The sequence below is a fragment of the Boleophthalmus pectinirostris genome, unplaced genomic scaffold, assembly GCF_026225935.1.
Source record: "Boleophthalmus pectinirostris isolate CB_2022bp ecotype Guang Dong unplaced genomic scaffold, ASM2622593v1 HiC_scaffold_6, whole genome shotgun sequence".
In the NCBI taxonomy this organism is placed as follows: Eukaryota; Metazoa; Chordata; class Actinopteri; order Gobiiformes; family Gobiidae; genus Boleophthalmus; species Boleophthalmus pectinirostris.
This window is the reverse complement of record NW_026571447.1, coordinates 35,283,910-35,305,146: the sequence shown is the minus strand read 5'-3', so window position 1 is coordinate 35,305,146 and position 21,237 is coordinate 35,283,910. Positions and strand designations below refer to the sequence as shown.

General features: G+C 40.3%; 1 protein-coding gene across 1 annotated transcript in view; it reads left to right on the top strand.

The window, feature by feature from the left end:
• Positions 1-2,538: 2,538 nt before the first annotated feature.
• Positions 2,539-21,237, top strand: part of sim1a (SIM bHLH transcription factor 1a) — a 50,708-nt gene continuing 32,009 nt past the window's right edge. The window contains exon 1 of the mRNA XM_055164033.1: positions 2,539-2,722. Within this exon, the coding sequence (XP_055020008.1) occupies positions 2,548-2,722 (175 nt within the window). The 5' untranslated portion in view covers positions 2,539-2,547. The remainder of the gene's footprint in view (positions 2,723-21,237) is intronic.

Sequence of the window (21,237 nt, the reverse complement as noted above, 5' to 3'; positions counted from 1 at the left end):
CAGGACTAAACCAGGACTAAACCAGGACTAACACCAGGACTAAACCAGGTCTAAACCAGGACTAAACCAGAACTAACACCAGGACTAAAACCAGGATTAATCCATTCCAGGACTAAACTAGGACTAAAGTAGGTCTAAACCAGGTCTAAACCAGGACTAAAACCAGTGATCTCATATATAAAGCATTTCTCTATCAATAATATTTTTAATATGGTTAAGGAAAGACTGGACTTTTTATTGTCTTTAAGTCGACAAAAGTTATTATGTTCAGATTTCCTCGTCTTTGCTACTTTACAGCAAACAGTTTCTTATTCATGGAGACTTGGGCTCAACAGCCAAATTGGAGAGATTTGTTAAACAATAAATGACTTTATAAAGTCACTTTTTTTAAATCTATATCAGTCTTTTGATCTGCCACAATAATGTAATAATGAATTTAAATGAAAATACCTCAAATTGAAGACTTTTCTCAGCAATTTTTAGGTGAGATTAAAATGAGATTAATTAGATTAATTAATTACAGATCATAATTAATTAATCTCTCAATTTTTTTAATCGCATGACAGCACTAGTAGTAGTAGTAGTAGTAGTAGTAGTAGTAGTAGTAGTAGTAGTAGTAGTAGCAATAGTATGACCATGTTCTGCCACAGCCATACCTACAGCCCAACACAGTGACAGGTTTAATGTCTTGCCCAAGGACACCACAACAACACAGAGCAAGATTTAGTAGTAAATAGTAGAAGGAGTCGTAGGGGGAGGAGCAGTATTAGTAGTAAGAGGAGTAGTAGTAGTAGTAGAAGTAGGAGGAGTAGAAATAGTAATAGAAGGAGTAGCAGAAGTAGTAGGAGGAGGAGGCGGAGGAAGAGGGGGGAGTACTAGTAGTAGAAGGAAGAGAAGTAGCAGAAGTAGTAGTAGTAGGAGGAGGAGAAGTAGTAGTACTAGTAGTAGTAGTAGTAGTAGTAGTAGTAGTAGTAGTAGTAGTAGTAGTACTAGTAGTAGTAGTAGTACCATCATGTTCTGCCACAGCCATACCTACAGCCCAACACAGTGACAGGTTTAATGTCTTGCCCAAGGACACCACAACAACAGAGAGCAAGATTTAGTAGTAAATAGTAGCAGTAGGAGGATTAGGAGGAGTAACAGAAGTAGAAGTAGTAGTAGGAGGAGAATTACTAATAGTGAAAGGATGAGAAGTAGTAGTAGTCATAGGAGTAGTAGGAGCAGCAGCAGCAGCAGCAGTAGTAGTAGTAGTAGTAGTAGTAGTCGTAAAAGTAGTAGCAGGAGGAGGAGAAGCAATAGGAGTAGAAGTAGAAGTTGTAGGAGGAGGAGGAGTACTTATAGTAAAAGGAGGAATAGTAGTAGTAGTTGTGGTAGTAGTAGTAGTTGTTGTAGTAGGAGTAGAAGGAGGAGGAGTAGAAGTAGAAGGAGTAGTGTTGCCTGGTTCAGAGTAGAAGGAGTAGCAGAAGTAGTAGTAATAGTAGGAGGAGTTGTAGAAGTAGTAGTAATAGTAGTAGTAGTAGTAGTAGAAGTAATAAGAGGAGGAGAAGAAGCAGCAATAGTAGGAAGAGTAGAAGTAGTAGTAGGAGGAGAAGTAGCAGAAGTAGTAGCAGCAGGAGGAGTAGAAGTAGTAGTGGTAGGAGTACTAGTAGTAGTAAGAGTAGTAGCAGTAGCAGTAGCAGTAGTAGCAGCCAACATGTGGAATTAAAAAGCTCCACAAAAGTGAACACAATTTATATTCAAGTTATATTAGGTGAATTAAAAAATGTGACCTACAATACAACATAATACTACAATTTAAACAGCCAGTGCCCAAGTAGAAGTAGTAGTAATAGTAGTAGTAGTAGCAATAACACATGTTTTAAAAATCCTTGTACATGACTGATGACATTTTTAAAGAGCTCAATAATCAGTGAACATGAGCGCGGCGCGTATTTCTCCCTTTTCCAGCTCTGGACGTGTGGAGCGAGCGCGAGCGTGGCCCCGTCATGAATAAACCATCAACCTGTCTGTTCCCCGGACCAATGAGAGCCGAGCGGGGGCTTTCCGGACCAGCCAATCAGCGGCCGGATCTCGCGGAGGGGGGGCGGGCCCTGGAGTCTGCGGCTGTGGATGTGCTGGTATCCATCCAAACGCGAGGAGAGGAGCGATGCGCCGCTGCTCTTTGGGGGATTTCTCACTGGATACCGACGAGACCAACAGGTTTTAGCGCAGCAAATGTGGAAGAAATTGTTCCTCAGACGTAGCAGAGACTGTCACGTAAAAATTTAGCCAGAAAATTGTAATAAAAATAGTGGTAACATTGTTTTAGATACACATTTTTTGACATTTTTCATATTTTACGGCCTGGTTCATGCACCGATTTTTTTTTTTCCATCATGCATCTTTACGCAGACTAACCTTTCAAACGGAATGACTTGCACACTTTGGGAGTATGTCCGCGTTTTGTAGATTTCTGGAGTAGCGTGACCATGATTCTCGGACACATTTAGCCCGCTGGAAATGCTATGAGACGAGCGACCGGGACAGAGGAGGCAAATACTCGCGATCATGAAGGAAAAGTCGAAAAACGCGGCGAGGACCCGGAGGGAGAAAGAAAACAGTGAATTTTACGAACTGGCCAAGCTGTTGCCGCTGCCCTCCGCCATCACCTCCCAGCTGGACAAGGCTTCCATCATCCGCCTGACCACGAGCTACCTGAAGATGAGGATCGTTTTTCCAGAAGGTACGGCGCACTCCATTTCCATTTATCCTTCCGTTTCCACCCTGTATCCAGCGCGTAATCCATCGCTTTTTGGACCCGTTGCCATAGCGATTAACATTTATTTTTTATTCAGGTTAACATCATTTTTTAAAAGACATCCTAAGTTGTTATTTTTTACGATTTGCTGCTGTGTTTTTTTTTATATTTTTAGCAATAATGAATAAATAATAATAATAAGGCATACACGGCGCGTTTTCTCATCGTTCCAGCTCCATATTGGCCTATTTATTTATTTTTATTCTTTGAGTCTCATCCTGCTCTGTTTGGGTTTCAGAATAATGATTTTTAGAAGCGTTGGCATAACAATAAACAATTAAAATAAAATATCTCATGGATGTTTCTGAAAATGTCAGGCTATAAACAGAAAAAGCTCGAGTCCAAGAATATTTTTACGAAGGCAAAAACGAGGGCAACTCTCTTTTCTGTCCAGGTTTTAATCTGAACCACAGGCCTGTCTCTCTCTTTGGCTTAAAGTTGATATATATTTGTAATTCGTAATCGATTATTTAGGATTAATTCGGTTTATAAGGTCAAAAAGGTTTATAATATAAGAAAAAATACTGAGGACTTTAACGTAACATGATCGTGTAAATCCGTTTATTATGAATTTAAAAACGCATTTTAAACAAACAAAATGTGTGTCTGTTTTTCTTAAATCATTATTTTAACATCAGATGTAAATCATAACACAGATTTTTAGCAATAATACTTAAAAAAATGTGGGAAAAAATACGTCTAATAGTTTGTAAATTGTCAGTGACGCGTCTTGGTCCGTGCGTAAAATGCGCACAGCTGCGGTCAAGGCGCGTGTACAAATAATTCAATACATTATTTTTGCAAAGTAATTGATTAGTCGATTATCAATATTAATAATGAATATATGTTTGGCTTTGTTGTGCTTTATTACACCTATGTGTGGATGTCATAGGCCTGGAATGAAATGGATTAAATAACAAAACCAAACCAAACCAAACAAAACCAAACAGTCCTTGCTGAATTATGGAGGAAATCTGAATGATTACAAGTTTAATTAATTTGTCCAGGTTTTACTGTGATACACATGACTAAAAATAATAAGAAAATGTAATTAAACGGAACGATCTATAGGCTTTATGCTCCAGATACGCGCGTCCTCTCCGGGTTTTACTTCATCAAACCCCGTGCGTTAAAATCCTCTTCTGTAATCACTCCGAAACGATCCGCGCTGTTACTGTAATTAGTCTGTGCGTGATGGACACGTGTAAAGCTCGTGTAACGCCTCTAAAATAACACGAACGCGTCTCGTGGGACCACAACTGCTTTGCATAACATTTACAACTCTTCACATGCAGCACAGACAGGCCTGGATTTGCTCTACTCTGGTGTTAACCTGATCCAAATGTCGCCTGTTTCTATTTTACGCTTGGCAATTGCGTTATTAAAAGTAAACATTATTAGAATAAGTTGGTTGTTTAGCTTTTGGCAATGTTATTTTCTTTTATTTTTTAATTAAAGGTGCAGGAAAGCGTTGTACATTTAGATTCCAGCTGTAGCGTCTAAACAAAAATTCGTAAATCAGCGTAAATAAGTTTTTTTTTAAAGCATCTGCAGCAAAAATCGTGACGCCCACTGCAAGAAAAGCCACATCTGCGCGTAGCTGGATAACACGGGCTTACACATCTAGAATATATTTATTGTCCGGTGCGCCTCCAGTGCGTCCGTCCCGTGCGTAAAGGCCGTACGTGCTCGCTGTTTATCCCTCCTGAGAAATGTCATAGCCGTGACCTCCAGCCTCCAGCCCCCTCCTCCTCCTCCTCTGCGCCTCCGTGTGCCCGCCGCGCAGGCCCTTCTCCTGGGGGGCCCCCGGAGGATCGCAGCCTGTAGCAGATTAGCCTCACGGAGCTCCGGGGCTGCGTGACCACTGCAGAGCCTGGCACATTAGTATGACGCGCACGTATGATCGCTCCAAACATATGGAGGAAGGGAAGGGGAAAAAACGCAGAGGGAAGACGCGAAAATGCCAGAAATATACACATTTTTAAACCTTAAAGACGCACAGAGAAATCATGATCACGTTTCACAGCGCGTTTCTGTTGACAGTTTGTTTTCATGTGGTAAAAATGCACAAAAATATCGCTGAAAAACTGAGAAACATTTTTCCATTTCTAATTTACCAACACTTCTCCAAATGCGTAAAATTGAAACACTATAAACGCTAAAATTACTGGATTAGTGACCAGATTTTCAAAATTAAAGACTAAAATAAACCTGGGTGATCAGATTTTCAAAATAAAAAACTGGGACACTCGGTTTGTGGTGTTTTTTAAATAACAAAATTGTGACTCGAGTGCGTAATTATCAAAAAAACTGTTCTGCACTCGGTCCATTCATGACAAACACGAGTCAGTGCAGTCATATTTTTTTGAGTTTTTGTTATTTTTAAGCAGCTTTTTTGTATTTTATCCAAACAAATTACAATGTATGTCTCAATTTACTGTCAACAGGGATCAAATTGGTCAAAAATAAAGACATTTCTTGTATAAAACTGGGACAAATCTGTGGTTTTGGATAAATCTGCTGGGACAGGAGACACAGGACTCAAAACTAAACTGGGACGTCTGGTCACCCTGGACGTGATTCCATAAAGAACATTTCTGGAGAAGGCTTTAGTATCACTTCCATAAAGCCATAAACCTAAACTACACTGAAACGATTTTGAATTAGCTCAAAATACTCCACATAACAAAAAGATTCAAAAAGCTACAGTGTTAATTTTCACTGTATAATAAATAATTTTGTAGATATAGTGAAAAGAATAAACAGAAATCGAACAGAGCAGCTCTAGGCCCTAATATCTTTTCACTTGTGTCTATAAATAATCCACATAACGTTCCACTTTAAATCTGTATCAACATTCTGTCCAACAAAGTATTCAACAAAGTACAAGTGACGTAAAACATTTTTGGAACGTTTTATTTTCATTTTCAACTTTCCCTGAGACAAGAGTATTAAAATATGACCTTTACAAATGCAATATACATGTTCCAGTACTTATGCAGTTTATTTATTATCATGTACATCCTTGTGAGCACTTGAAAAGTTTTTTTTTTTTTTTTTACTGGACTGAAACGTTTTTTAAATAAAAGTAAATTTCATATGATTTGGGAGTTATTTTGATCATGTTTGGGGTAAAATCGTGACTAAAGGTTTTGAGTTTAAGCTTCGGTTTTGAGCAAATAAAAATAAAAACACAAAATTTATCAGAAAAGTTAAAAAGCTGATTTGTACTGCAACTTTTGACCAAAATCTGTGTCATTTTTCACTACGTTTAACACATTTCCCTACATTTAACACTTTATAAAAATAAATAAATAAATAAAGTACTTTTCCCTTTTACTCTAAACGTACATTTTTAAGCAAGTACTGTAATACTTTTACCTAAAGATGCACTATGTAACTTTTCTGGTAGAGGATCTGAAACCTGCTTGAGTCCATATAAATGCAGTTTTTTTCCTGGAATGTTCCACAGTATAGCATTTAATTTAACTATTTCCATGGAGACAGGCCAAGTTACAGGTCAGATCTGTGGAGAAATAGTTCCGCTCTTACTGTTAATTTAATTTTTGTTGTACGTTTGAGAAATAAAAACAACCAAAATTGAATAAAAACGTGATCAATTTGTTTAATACTTCAATAATCATGCAGAACAATCACGTCACCATGGAAACGAGCAGATGGAAAAGCGACACAGTGCAACTTTAACTAGATTTTTTTTCATGTGATACTTTTACTCGAGTAACTTTTTGTCCATAAAAGAGTTCTGCATTTTTTTTTTTTAAAGATCTTAAACACAAAACATTCACCACCAACTCGTGACGTCATCGGGTGGTGCTCCGGCTTTGCTCCTTTGTGTTTTTAAAGTCCATTCTGAGACGCCTTCTGATTCAAACTTCAGTACAGTTGAGTTTTTGCGCCCCCTGCTGGGAATTTGATGTGAAAATGTGTATATTTTTTATGTAAATTTAAGTTTTAGAACGTGAATTACCAAAACCGAGGGGTCAAAGCTGTTTTAAAATCTTAAATAAAGCGTTTTAATAATTGATCTTCAGACCTTTGACAATTCAAAACATAGAATATTTCGTTTTTTGTCAATTACGACGGCAGCAGCTTTAATTTGCCGTCACTCCAAAAGCCACGGATGCTATTTTTAAACTTCTCCGACGGTGAAATTACTACGGAGAAAATGCTTTAACACCGCAGAACTGTTACCTCAGCTCAGAAACATTTACGATGAAGTAAACAGGAAAAAATGTGTACGTTCCCGAGTCCCGAGAGTATCAGAAGTCAGAGTTTCGACGCTCATGATCCCAGCTCTGATATGACACCAGTGAGTGAGTCGCCTCCACACGAGTCCAGACCTCCGCTTTCGGGCCGCGAGTCCAAATCCGCAAAGAGTGAAAGGTTTGTCCAGTTACTTCAGATTTGGAAAGGCGAAAATTTTCCAGCATTTTTCCATCCGTTTCAATTTTAGTGTCTTAAAAATCATGAAAAACAAAACTAGTTCATCAAAAAGTTCCTCCTCAATCACCTTAAACATTGTAATTATTCCGTTTATAAGAGCTTTTAGACTCCAGAGCAGAGTTAGGACTAAATCTAGCATGCTAACGTGCACTTCCTGATTATCGGACAATAAAATACTTTCAAACTGAGCACACACGGTGGACTTGGTTTGACCTTAACAGCTGCTTGTATAATACGTCTGCACTGGGACAAAGTCTCTGCTCTCATGGGAAGAAATCATGTACAGGGCCTAAAGCAGCCACACTGTCCGGATTATGACTTTATCTCCAGCAGATGGCGCTAGTACTCGAAGTATTGGTGTATACTGAGCAATAAGGACGCACAATACAGATACTGGTATTGAATATCGGTGCCGATCCAAGAAAATGTGCAGTATCGGGTATTGGTTCCAAGTCGAAATCCTGGTTGGACTCTTTACTGACTGATTTAGGCCCAGGACGTCTCATCTCCTCCTGAGACTCGGCTCAGTCATGTGTGTCACCAGTCGATCTTTTAAGTGTTTTGAGACAAACTCTTCATGGGGGACGAGGTTCCTCTGCCTAAACAGGGCTGGGAGATTATAGGTTCTATCATCCATCCATTTTCTTACGCTTATCTGGAGCTGGGTCACAGGGGCAGCAGTCTAAACAGGGACTCCCAGACTTCCATCATCCCGGACACTTCCTCCAGCTCCTCCAAGGGGACCCTGAGGTGTTCCCAGGCCAGACCAGAGACATAGTCCTGTGTCCTGGGTCTTCCATGAGACCTTCTTCTGATGGGACATGACCAGAACACCTCTAGAAGGAGACGTCCAGGAGGCATCAGTAAAGATGCCGGAGCCACCTCAGCTGCTCCTCTCGACGTGGAGGAGCAGCGGCTCTACTCCGAGCTCCTCACCCTGTCTCTAAGGGAGCACCCAGACACCCTGCGGAGGAAACTCATTTCGACCGCTTGTATCTCGTCCTTTCGGTCATCACCTAGAGCTCATGAGCGTAAGTGAGGGAAGGCCTTAGGTGGAGGAGTTTAAGTATCTCGGGGAACTATCATGTCCACAATATTAAAAAAAAAAGTAAACTGAATAGGAGTGAGTTTGTGGCTGCATTATGAAACTAAAAAATTAAAAGAGAGTCTAAAACGTTTTGAGACGACTGTAGAAGCTTGACAGAGATGTTGGTCATCAAAAAAACACAGTTTTTGTTCGGTTGTTAACTTCACATGAATTTAACACCAAAATGTCCCGGCGTCCACTACAGAGGACATGTTACACAATTATAAATAAAATGAACAAAATCTAAATGCTAAGTTGTTAATTTACCTCCAAATGGATAGAAAATCACAAAATATATATATTGTAATACACTTTTTTTTCTTTGGTTCCCAGGTGGATATTTGAACTTTAATTCACACAAAACTAATAAGCTTTTTTTTAAGTATTTTGAGAGAAAATCATACCATTTTCAATCTCTCTCTCTCATGTATCGGTAAATATCAGAAAATGGCAGATACTTAAAGATGTAGAATCGATATCTGTGCGTCTGTACTGAGAAGTAAATCTACTTTGAATCCAGTTAAAAACAAAATCTGCGAGTATTGACGTTGTTTATTCAGTAAATAGTCTCAGTTTAAAGGACTGGGATTTGAACCACCAACCTTCAGATCAGAGGAGCAACATCTCGACATCCCCCGTAATATTTTAACGTGTGAGAAATGTGCTAAAACGTGCTCGTAAATGTTTGGGTTGAGGCTCAAGTGTCTCACAAACCCACGAGTCGACGCTATAATGAAGCAGAATGATCACTTTATGCTCTTTAAGACGATCGCGTTCGACGATTCAGGGTCGGTTTTAAAAGATTTGATTAGAAATGAGTTCCGCCGTGTTCTAATTTTACATTTACGTCTCCAAAACAACAAAAACAACAACATTTTAACAGGTGGTTGAAAGCTTAGTTAGGAAAAATAAGAGGTTTAAACAAGACGTACGGGAGTAAATGTGATACGCACTACATGATCACAAACTTAAGAACATTAAAATATGACCTTCTAAAACACTTATAAGAAACATATGAGTTGTCATGTAAAACTATTCGCGTTGAGAAATAAAAACACACACAAACAGCAGGATGTACGAGGTTGAAAGGCAAAAAATACATGTTCCAGCTGCAAAGTCCTTCTGGCTGGAAAGTTCTCTGAGGATCTGTTTACACGAGAACTCTTGAGGGTAAAAACGACAAAATATTTCATCTGAAGTGCCTTTTGTTTAGAGCAGGGGTGTCAAACATACGGCCCGGGGTCCAGATCCGGCCCTCCACGACCTTTAATCTGGCCCTCGGCTGATTTTCTACAAAAATATTTTTATTATATTTTCTATTAAAATATTGTTAATTTTCTGCAGTGTTTAGCAGAGCAGCGTCTCCAGGTTTGGTACATTCACATTTCATTTTATTATGATATAGAAGCGCTGATTTTCTAACTCAATACATCAGAGAGCGTGACGCGGCGTCGAGAACGTTCCCCCCTCTCCCGGGCACAGCAGGTCCCCGAGCGACGCCCATGAGAAGGTGCCCAGAAGGAGGATGAGGGGGACGTTTCCGACGAGAGAATGGGACGCTCCAGCTGGGACTTTCAAGCCAGGGGGACACTCGAGCCTGTGTTTATGCAAAAGCTAAAAATGCATATTTCGATTCAGGGTCATGGAAATCCTGGAAAAGTCATGGAAATTGAAAATGTCATTCTCCAAGCCTGGAAAAGTCATAGAATTTTGTAAATTCAATGAAAGTTTTTGAAAAGTCATGGAATTTTAGTATCTCTTTCACCAACTTCAACGTTCTTATGAGACTGTTCTGATTATTTCTGAACATCTGCACCTTTTGTTTAAAAGAGACGACAATAAATGCACTGACAGGATTTTTAATGTTAAAAAAACAATAAAACCAAACCATACAGTGAGTGGAAAGAGTTCACATTTCATATTTAACCCTAAAAGTCTGGTCAGCTCTACACATTTAGGTGCCGTAAAGTCATGGAAATTTCACTTTAAGTCATGAAAAAGTCATTGAAATGTTTTAAAATTTTGTCAGTGAAAAAGAGTGGGACCCGTGAATATTTCTTTGCCTGAAATGTTCCATAGTATGGCATTAAACGTGATCATTTTTGCTATAACTGGACCCAGAGGTGCTTGTCTCCATGGGGATAAATAATTGCCAAACTGTGGAACATTCCAGGTAAAGTAATTACAGCTCCACAGAAAGTTACATACTGCATCTTTAAATGATGATTTTATGATTTACTTATTTTCCTCTGCGCTTTTTGTTTAAAAGAGACGACAATAAATGCACCGACAGGATTTTTAATGTTCAAAAACTATAATACGAAACCATAAGATGAATGGAAAGAGTTCACATTTCATATTTAGCTCTAAAAGTCTGACCAGTTCTTCACATGTAGGTGCCGTAAAGTCATGGAAAATTCACTTTAGGTCATGAAAAAGTCATGGAAAAGTTTTGTAATTCTGTCAGTGAAAAAGAATGAGAACCCTCGTCCCAGACACGGCTCCTGACAGGTTTAACCCAGAGACACTGAAGGACGGGTCAAATACAAAGGACAAAATTACATAACATTATAGTTTTATGAAAAATGATACGATTATATTAGTAGTTTTGGTAAAGCCCAGAGTCACCGTGAACGCGACAAACAAAGTCCCACTCACCCATCCAACTGTTGTGTTTCGTTTAAAGTCCGGTGCGGTTTATTTGTGAAAAAAGTTTGAAAATAGACCATTTAATGACAGTGCGTCTTATAATCCAGAGCGCCTAATAGTCCAGAAAATACGGTAATAATATATAGATTTTCATAGGGGGGTTAATATACCATAAGAGGATTCTGATACTCACCTCACCGCGGGGTCAAAATCCTACACCACACCGGAAAGAGAATGTTTGTTGAATTTTATCAAGGGGAAAGACGTTATTGTCCTTCTTCCTACGGGATGTGGAGCATTACAAATGTCATGACCAAATAGCAGCGATTGGTTAAATAAAAAAGTGTCCGCCTACTGTCGAGCGATCGAATCCTAATGCTGCGAGGTCAGACGGTTTCCACAAAGTGAAATCGTCTGATGAATCAGGAAAAGTTTTGAAATTTTGTCAGTGAAAATGTGAAAAACCCTGTTGATTCTTACTCCTGTTTTTACACGTCAAGAATATTCCTCATTCTACCTCTGCTGAGCTTGTACTTTGCTGTTACAACACTGCAATTTCCCCACAAATAAAGCTCGTTTTTGTCATAAACGTGTTTGTAATGATCTGGAGCTCGAGCAGGACTGGAGTGTGCCGGGGTCTGTGTGTGTGTGTGCCAGGGTGTGTGTGTGTGTGTGCCAGGGTCTGTGTGTGTGTGTGCTGGAGTCTGTGTGTGTGTGTGCCGGGGTCTGTATGTGTGTGTGTGCCGGGTGTGGTTGTGTGTGTGTGTGCGGGTCTGTGTGTGTGTGTGCCGGGGTCTGTGTGTGTGTGTGTGCCGGGGTCTGTGTGTGTGCCAGGGTCTGTGTGTGCGTGTGGGGTCTGTGTGTGTGTGTGCCGGGGGTCTGTGTGTGTGTGTGTGGTGTCTGGGGTCTGTGTGTGTGTGCCGGGGTCTGTGTGTGTGTGTGTGTGTGCCGGGGTCTGTGTGTGTTGTGTGCCGGGGTCTGTGTGTGTGTGTGCCGGGTCTGTATGTGTGTGTGTGCTGGGTCTGTGTGTGTGTGTGTGTGTGTGTGTGCCAGGGTCTGTGTGTGTGTGTGCCGGGGTCTGTGTGTGTGTGTGCCAGGGTCTGTGTGTGTGTGTGTGTGCTGGGGTCTGTGTGTGTGTGTGTGTGTGTGTTGTGTGGGTCTCGTGTGTGTGTGTGTGTCGGGGTCTGTGTGTGTGTGCCGGGGTCTGTGTGTGTATGTGTGTTGGGGTCTGTGTGTGTGTGCTGGTTCTGTGTGTGTGTTGTGTGTGCCAGGGTCTGTGTGTGTGTGTGCCGGGTCTGTGTGTGCGTCGGGGTCTGTGTGTGTGTGTGTCGGGGTCTGTGTGTGTGTGCCGTTGTCTGTGTGTGTGTGTGTCTGTGTGTGCTGGGGTCTGTGTGTGTGTGGTGTGTGTGGGTCTGTGTGTGTGTGTGCCAGGGTCTGTGTGTGCGTGTTCCGGGGTCTGTGTGTGTGTGTCAGGGTCTGTGTGTGTGTGTGCCAGGGTCTGTGTGTGCGTGTTCCGGGGTCTGTGTGTGTGTGTCGGGGTCTGTGTGTGTATGCCAGGGTCTGTGTGTGTGTGTGTCAAGGTCTGTGTGTGTCGGGGGCTGTGTATATGTCGGGGTCTGTGTGTGCATGTGTGTCTGTGTGTGTGTGTATATGCGTGTGTCGAGGTCTGTGTGTGTGTTTGCCGTTGTCTGTGTGTATGTGTGTCAAGGTCTGTGTGTGTGTGTGTGCCGGGGTCTGTGTGTGCGTTGGGGTCTGTGTGTGTGTGTCGGGGTCTGTGTGTGTGCCGTTGTCTGTGTGTGTGTGTGCCAGGGTCTGTGTGTGCGTGTTCCGGGGTCTGTGTGTGTGTGTCAGGGTCTGTGTGTGTGTGTCGAGGTCTGTGTGTGTCGGGGGCTGTGTATGTGTTGGGGTCTGTGTGTGCGTGTGTGTCTGTGTGTATATGTGCGTGTGTCGAGGTCTGTGTGTGTGTTTGCCGTTGTCTGTGTGTATGTGTGTCAAGGTCTGTGTGTGTGTCGAGGTCTGTGTGTGTCGGGGTCTGAGTGTGTGTCGGGGTCTGTGTGTGCGTGTGTGTCTGTGTGTATATGCGTGTGTCGAGGTCTGTGTGTGTGTCGAGGTCTGTGTGTGTGTGTCTGAGGTCTCTGTGTGTCTGTGTGTGTCTGTGTGTGTGTGTCGGGGTCTGTGTGTGTGTCGGGGTCTGTGTGTGTGTGTCGTGTGTCTGTGTGTGTGTGTCGGGTCTGTGTGTGTGTGTGTGTGTGTCTGTGTGTGTGTCGGGGTCTGTGTGCGAGGGCCGTGCTGTCAGTGGGTGATCAGGGGCAGACTCTGGCTCACCTCCCCACATTTCTGACGTGGTTTCTGGGTGTCGGGCTCGTCACGCCGGCCTCTTTTACGAGTGTGTGGAGCTCCAGGCATCTGCGCCGCTAAAAACGAAAGCTCCAAGTCTAAATATAGAGTCCGCCGTAGTTCAGACGACTTCATTTAAGCTCCAGATGAGTCGGTGTTTTAATTTAGTTACATCCAACTTGATTTATCGGATTTGTTTCGATATATTCACCTTTTTATTACATCTGCATTTGGAATTTGACAGTTTTTTTGTCTTTTAAACCTGAGAGTTCAAAACCACAAATGTTATCATATATACACTGGAAAAAAAACAATATCTAGGTGATTTAAAATGACTTAAATTAAAAACATTTGACTTTATTTGAGTCGATTCAACTTGACGAGGGACATTATCTGCCAATGAAATAAGAGTTTTTTTCTTAATTCAAGCAATTATTCGATTTTGTTTCTTATTTTAAGCGTAAAAGTTGTGTGTTTTTCTTCTGTATTTTCATATTTTAAGTACAAAACATCTTAGTCCTTTGGTAGAAATTTACTCAAATCAAGATAAAACTTTCTTAATTCAAGTTTTCTTAACTTGCCTAGATTTTGTTCATATTTAGGTCTAAAAGTTTGATCAGTTATACACAGGTCATGGAAATTTCACTTTAAGTCATGAAAAAGTCCTGGAAATGTTGTCAATGAAAAAAATGGGTACCTTGAATGTTTCTTTGTCTGGAATGTTCCATAGTATGGCATTAAACTTGAATATTTTTGCTTAAAACAAACAAAAAAACTTTCAAGTTGACAAGTAAAATGATCTACCAATGGAATACAGTAAGTTTGGGTTTCTTAATTCAAGCAATGTTCGATTTTCTTATTTTAAATAGAAAAAGTCTTGCTCCTTTGGTAGAAATTTACTCAAATCATGACAAAACTTTCTTAATTCGTGTCATCTTAACTTGACTAGATTGTGTTCATATTTAGCTCTAAAAGTTTGATCAATTCTACACAAGTCATGGAAATTTCACTTTAGGTCGTGAAAAAGTTGTGCAAATTTTGTCAGTGAAAAAAAGTGGGAACCCTGAATGTTTCTTTGCCTGGAATGTTCCGTAATATGGCTTTAAACTGGATTATTTTTGCTTAAGACAAACAAAAACTTGACCCCCAAAAAGTAAAATGATCTACCAATGGAATAAGAGTGTTTTTCTTAATTCAAACAACATTGGATTTTGTTTGTAAGAGCAAAAAGTAGTTGTTTTTCTTATTTTAAGTGCAGCAAGATGTATTTTCATATTTTAAGTACAAAAACTCTTGTTCCTTTGGGAGAAATTTACTCAAATCATGATGAAACTTTCTTAATTCATGTCGTCTTAACCTGACTAGATTTTGTTCATATTTAGGTCTAAAAGCCTCATCAGTTCTACACAAGTCATGGAAATGTTGTCAGTGAAAAAGAGTTGGAACCCTGAATATTTCTTTGCCTGGAATGTTCCGTAGTATGGCATTAAACTGGATTATTTTTGCTTAAAACAAACCAAAACTTGACCTACAAAAAGATGACAAGTAAAATGATCCACCAATCTTTCTAATTCAAGCAACACTGGATTTTCTTTCTAATTTTAAGCGCAAAAACTTGTTGTTTTTCTTATTTTAAGTGCAGCAAGATGTATTTTCATATTTTAAGTACAAAAAGTCTTGCTCCTTTTGGAGAAATTTACTCAAATCACAATAAAAACTTTCATCTTAACTTGACTTTGTTTTTTGCAGTGTAATAAATCTGAATGAATAAAACCTGTCAAAAAAATTAAAGGTGCAGTGTGTAGCTTTTCCGTCACTTTCTTGCTTTCTTGTTGCTATGGATACGTCGTTGCCCTGCTTGGAATGTTCCACAGTGTGACATTAAACAGCTCTACTTTACATTTATCCAAATACATTTGGTTTTACAGCTCTAAAATACTGAGGAAAAACACAAATTCTGACTGTGAGCGGGGTCGCCTCTCCGCAGATCTGACCTGTAATTGTTCTAGTTTAGGTTTAATGCCATATTGTGGGACATTCCAGAGCAAGAAACGACAACAACCTCCGCCAGAAAAGTCACGCATTGCAGCTTTAAGATAAGAAAAAACAACAAGAACTCAAAAAATGAAGTTAAAAAAATCTTAATTTTCGTCATTTTTTAACTCGTTTCGGCGTCGTTTTTGCGGCGAAACACGCGTAATTTTCTCCAGCACATCGTCGAGGAGTAAAGCTTTAAAATGTCCTGTCACTTTCACTTCGGGGTGAGTCTGAACACTCCAGAACGCACTCTCTCCAACGCCACTCAGGTCACATTTGCATAAGAGCACAAAGGCGCTGAAGAGCTCTTGATTTGATGGGATTTTTGTCGGATTTCTGTCGGATTTTTGCCGTTTTCTGCGTCGCCGGTTTTATTTACGGAGGGGAGACTTGTCAGAGCTGTGACCTTTGAACTTTTGCCCCGCTCGCTTCAATTACACGACACCCCACACCTCAAATATCTGCAGGGAATCAAACCGGCGACCGCAAGTGTCCACAAACGCACACACAAACACAGAGCCAGACAAGCAGTTAAAAAGTGACGGGTCAATCATAAACCTCGTTAAAACTCCAACAAACTGTAAATATTTAATAATAAAACTCATAAATTATGTTATTTCTATCCAAGGACTCTTTACAAAACATAAAATCAGCTTTAACTACACAAACATTACACTTTATTCTCGTTTTTTTCTCTTTTTTGGTGTTTGTTTTTATTAACACTGTCTTTACTGTTACAATTTTCGAGATATTTGGGTAAAAATATGCTGACTAAATGGTTTTGGACAAGTAATACTTACAAAAACATGCATTGTTATTAAAAAAAATGTTTATTCAGTTTCACCATTTTAATGTTTTGACGCAGCAATAAGTTTTATAGTTTTTATTCATACAGTTTTATGTTTGTTGGCGGCATTTTGAGGAGATAAAATGCTCTTTTATAGTTCTACACTGGAAAAAAACTATATTTAGGTGAGTTAAAGTGACTTAAATTAAGAATATTTGACTTTATTTGAGTTGATTCAACTTGACAAGTAAAATTGAATAAGTTTGTTTTACTTAATTCAAGCAACATTGGATTTTATTTCTTATTTTAAGTGCAAAAAATTATTATTATTTTTTTTTAAGTGTAGTAAGATGTATTTTCATATTTTCAGCAAAAAAAGTATTTTAATTTAACTCAAATCATGATAAAACTTTATTAATTCACGTAATCTGAACTTGACTAGATGTTGTTTTTTGCAGTGTAGCTGTAAGCAATAAAATAAATAAATAAATATATAAATAAATAAAATAGGTTATTATTTTTATTATTATTATTAGGCTTACAAAAAAAAAAAAAAAAAAAAAAAAAAAGCATTGAGTGTTCCCACCATTGCATTGAGTGGCTTAAATAAACCAAATAAAAAATAAAAATACATAAGTGTGTTGTCGCCTCTAAAGATCATCAAATAAGTCACTATTTGGTTTTATAATTAAAATAAAAAAAAATAAATAACATAAAATAAAATTAAAAAAAAAGAATTGAGTGTTCCCAAAGTAGTTTGTATTTTTACGTAACAATTAAAAACAAAAACAAACAAAAAACGCATTCAGTATAATTTTTTACGCATTACGCAATGACGTAGTTTTTAAAAATAGCCTTAAATAAACTACATCAAAAATAAAAATATATAAGTGTGTTGTCACCTGTAAAGATCATCAAATAAGTCACTATTTGGTTTTATAATTAAGTTAAAAAAAATAAATAAATAAAATAAAAATTTAAAATCGCATTCAGTATAAAGTTTTTACGCATTACGCAATGACGTAGTTGTAAAAAATTGGCTTAAATAAACTAAACACAAAGTAAAAATAAATATATATAAGTGTGTTGTCGCCTATAAATATAATCAGATAAGTCAGTTTGTTTTTTTAATTAAGTAAAAAAAAAAAAACTTAAATATTTTTGTAACATCGTGCGTAAAACGAGAAGCGTCCGTGGGGTTCATAACTCCCGCGTGCTCCTTTCTTTCTCTCTTTTTTGGCGCACATCTCCACTCTTTTCCCTCTTTTCTCCCTCTTTTCTCTCCGTGTCTGCGCCATAATCATATTAATGAGTTGATGAAGTGTCTCTTTTGTGTTTGTGCGCGCGGTGTTTGTGCGCGCGGGCCCGGCTCTGGATCAGCGGGCCGCTCTGATCCCCTCACGCCGACTGTTTGCTCTTCTGCTCGGGATTTGCATCTCAATGTGTCGCCGCGCGGGGGCTGGAGCGGCGGCCCTCGTGTTTGTGCTCTCTCTCTCTCTCTCTCTCTCTTCTCTTTCCTTCATTCTTTCTCTCTTTTTCTTCTCTCTCTCCGTCACGTTCTCTCCCTGTCGCCGTGTGCTGCTTGTTATTTTTACCGCTGATGTTCGTCTCAATTGTTGACATGTGTTTCTGCCCTCCTCCTCCTCCTCCTCTTCTCTCTTTCTTTTTTTTCCTCTCTATCTCTCTTTCTCACACGCTCCCTCTTTCCTCTTCTCTTATTCTTCCCATCTCTTCTCTTTTCTTTTTTATTTCTCCATTCTCTCTCTCAAAATTTTCATCTCCTTTCCACTGTTTCTTTCTCTTCCTTCTTATTCTCTTCCTCTTTTTTTCCCTCTCTCCTTTCCCTTTCTACTCCGTTTTCTCTTTCCTCCATCATCGTTCTCTCTCCTTAACTTCTCTCTCCCAGTTTTCGTCTCCTCTCCCTCCCTCGCTCTCCCTTTCTCTTCTCTTTCTCACACACTTCTTTCTCTCTCCTCTTCCCTTAGTTCTCCCCATCTCTTCTCCTTCTCTTCCCCTTTATTCTCTCTCCTTTTCTACCTCTCTTCGCCCTCTTCTCTCCTTTTTTCACTCCTAGCTCACTCGCACACTCTCTCCTTACCTCTCTTTTTATCTCTCTCTTTATTCTCTCTCTCGTCTCTGTTTTTCTGTCTCTCTCTTACTCCTTTTCTTCTCTTCCCTCTCTCTATTCTTTCTCTTCTACCCCTGCTCTCTCTTTCACTCACTCCATTCTCTCTCGTTACTTTTTCTCTCCCAATTTTCATCTCCTCTTCAGCTTTTCTTTTTCTCTGTCTCTTTCTCACACTCCATCTCTCCTCTCCCCTCTCTTCTTACTCTCTTCCTCTTTTTGCTTTCTTTCTCTCTCTCTACCTCTTCATTCTCTGTCTCTGTCCTCTGTCTGTTTTTCTGCCCCTCTCTCCTACCCCTTTACTTCTCTTCTTTCCCTTCCTACTCCTGCTCTCTCATTCACTCTCTCCACTCACTTCACTTACCTCCTCTCTCCCAATTTTCATCTCCTCTTACATTCTGTCCTCGTTTCCTTTCTCTCTCTCTCTCCCTCTTCCCTCATTTCCTCTCTCTCCCTCTCTTCCTTCGTTTCTCTCTCTGTCTCTCTTCCTCCCATTTTCTCCCTCTCACCTCTTCCCTTGTTTCCTCTCCCTGTCTCTCTCCTTTCCTTGTTTCCTCTCTCTGTCTTTCCTTCTTCCCTTGTTTCCTCTCCCTGTCTCTCTCCTTTCCTTGTTTTCTCTCTCTGTCTCTTCCCTCATTTCATCTCTGTCTCTCCTTCTTCCCTTGTTTCCTTTCTCTGTTTCTCTCTCTCTTCCCTTGTTTCTTGTCTATCTCTCTCCTCTTCCCTCATTTCCTCTCTCTTCTGTCTCTCTTCCCTCGTTCCTCTCTCTGTCTCTCTTTCTCTTCCCTTGTTTCTTCTCTCTGTCTCTTCCCTCATTTCCTCTTCCCTCCTGTCCTGTTTCTCTCCCTCTCTTCCCTCGTTTCCTCTCTCCCTCTTCCCTCGTTTGTCTTTCTCTCTTCCCTCGTTTCCTCTCTCTGTCTCTTCCCTTGTTTCCTCTCTTTCCTTGTTTCCTCTCTGCCTCCCTGTCTCCCCTCCTTTCCTCTGTCTCTTCTTCTTCCCTCATTTTCTCTCTCTGTCTCTTTCTCCCTCTTTCCTTGTTTCCTCTCTCTGTTTCTCTATCACTTCCCTCGTTTCCTCTCTCCTTTCTCTGTCTCTTCTCTTATTTCCTCTCTCATTTCTTTCTCTCTCTCTCTCTCTCTCTCTCTCTTCCCTTGTTTCCTCTCTCTGTCTCTTCCCTTGTTTCCTCTCTCTGTCTCTCTCTCCCCTCTTTCCTAGTTTCCTCTCTTTGTCGCTCTCTCCTTTTTCCCTTTTTCTGTTTCTCTTTCTCTTCACTCGTTTCCTCTGTCTCTCTCTCTTCCCTCATTTCCTCTCTTCTCTCTTTTCCTTTCCTATTTTCCTCTCTATGTCGCTCTCTCCTCCCCTTGTTTCCTTTCTGTCTCTCTCTCTCTCTCGTTTCCTCTCTCTGTCTCTTCCCTCATTTCCTCTCTGTCTCTCCTTCTTCCCTTGTTTCCTTTCTCTGTTTCTCTCCCTTCCCTTGTTTCTTGTGTCTCTCTCCCTCTTCCCTCTTCTCTCTGTCTCTCCCTCTCTTTCCTCTCTCTCTCTCTTTTCTCTCGTTATTTTTACCTCCGTTGTCGTCTCTTCTCGTCTCTCTCTCTCTCTTTTCCTCTCTCTGTCTCTCTCTTTCTTTTCCTTCTCGTTATTTTTACCTCCGTTGTCTGTCTCTTCTCTTCTCTCTCTCTCTCTTCCTCTCTCTGTCTCTCTCTTTCTCTTCTCTCTCTGTTATTTTTACCTCCGTTGTCGTCTCTTCTCTTCTCTTCTCTCTCTTTTCCTCTCTCTGTCTCTCTCTTTCTTTTCTTCTCTTTCGTTATTTTTACCTCCGTTGTCGTCTCTTCTCTTCTCTCTGTCTCTCTTTTCCTCTCTCTGTCTCTCTCTTTCTTTTCTTTCTCGTTATTTTTACCTCCGTTGTCGTCTCTTCTCTTCTCTCTGTCTCTCTCTCTTTTCCTCTCTCTGTCTCTCTCTCTCTTTTCTTCTCGTTATTTTTACCTCCGTTGTCGTCTCTTCTCTTCTCTCTGTCTCTCTCTTTCCCTCTCTCTGTCTCTCTCTTTCTTTTCCTTCTCGTTATTTTTACCTCCGTTGTCGTCTCTTCTCTTCTCTCTGTCTCTCTCTTTCCTCTCTCCGTCTCTCTCTTTCTCTTTCTCTCTCTCTCGTTATTTTTACCTCCGTTGTCGTCTCTTCTCTTTCTCTCTCTCTCTCTTTTCTCTCTCTGTCTCTCTCTTTCTTTTCTTTCTTGTTATTTTTACCTCCGTTGTCGTCTCTTCTCTTCTCTTCTCTCTGCGCGCGCACAGACTCCGGCCCGTGTGCGCGCGCTCTCTGGTGCGTCGTTATTTTTAGCGCCAGACTTTGCACGTTGTCGGAGATGGGCGCAGTTGGCTCCGGCGCTCGCGCTGGCAGAGCTGAGGATTTGACAAACAAGTTGGCTCGACGCACACGATGCACAAAACACGCACAGTAGCGCACGATAACAGCTGCTGACGTGAAATACAAGGCGCGCGAGCTTCACATGAGCCACTGTCCGGACCCGGGCCTCGTGCTTCCGGTTTGTAAATATATTTAAGAGCGACGGCTAATGTGTGACCGGATTTTCAAAGTAAAACACTGGGACGTCGCTGGTTTGTGGTGGCTGGTAATGAAATTGTACAACGAGTGTGAAATTACGGAAAATTGGCACTAATGTGAGTCAGTATAATCACATTTTCTTTTTGTTTGTTGTCGCTTTTAAGCAGCTTTTCTGTATTTTACCAAAACAAATGCCTCTTTTTACTGTTGGCAGGGGTCAAATTGGTCAAAAATAGGGACAAAAATAAGGACATTTCTTGTATAAAACTGGGACAGATCAGTGGTTTTGTATAAATCTGCTGGGACAGGGGACACAGGGCTCCAAACTGGGATTGTCCCGGGTAAATAGGGACGTCTGGTCACCCTAGACCAGGGGTGTCCAAACTTTTTTCATCAAG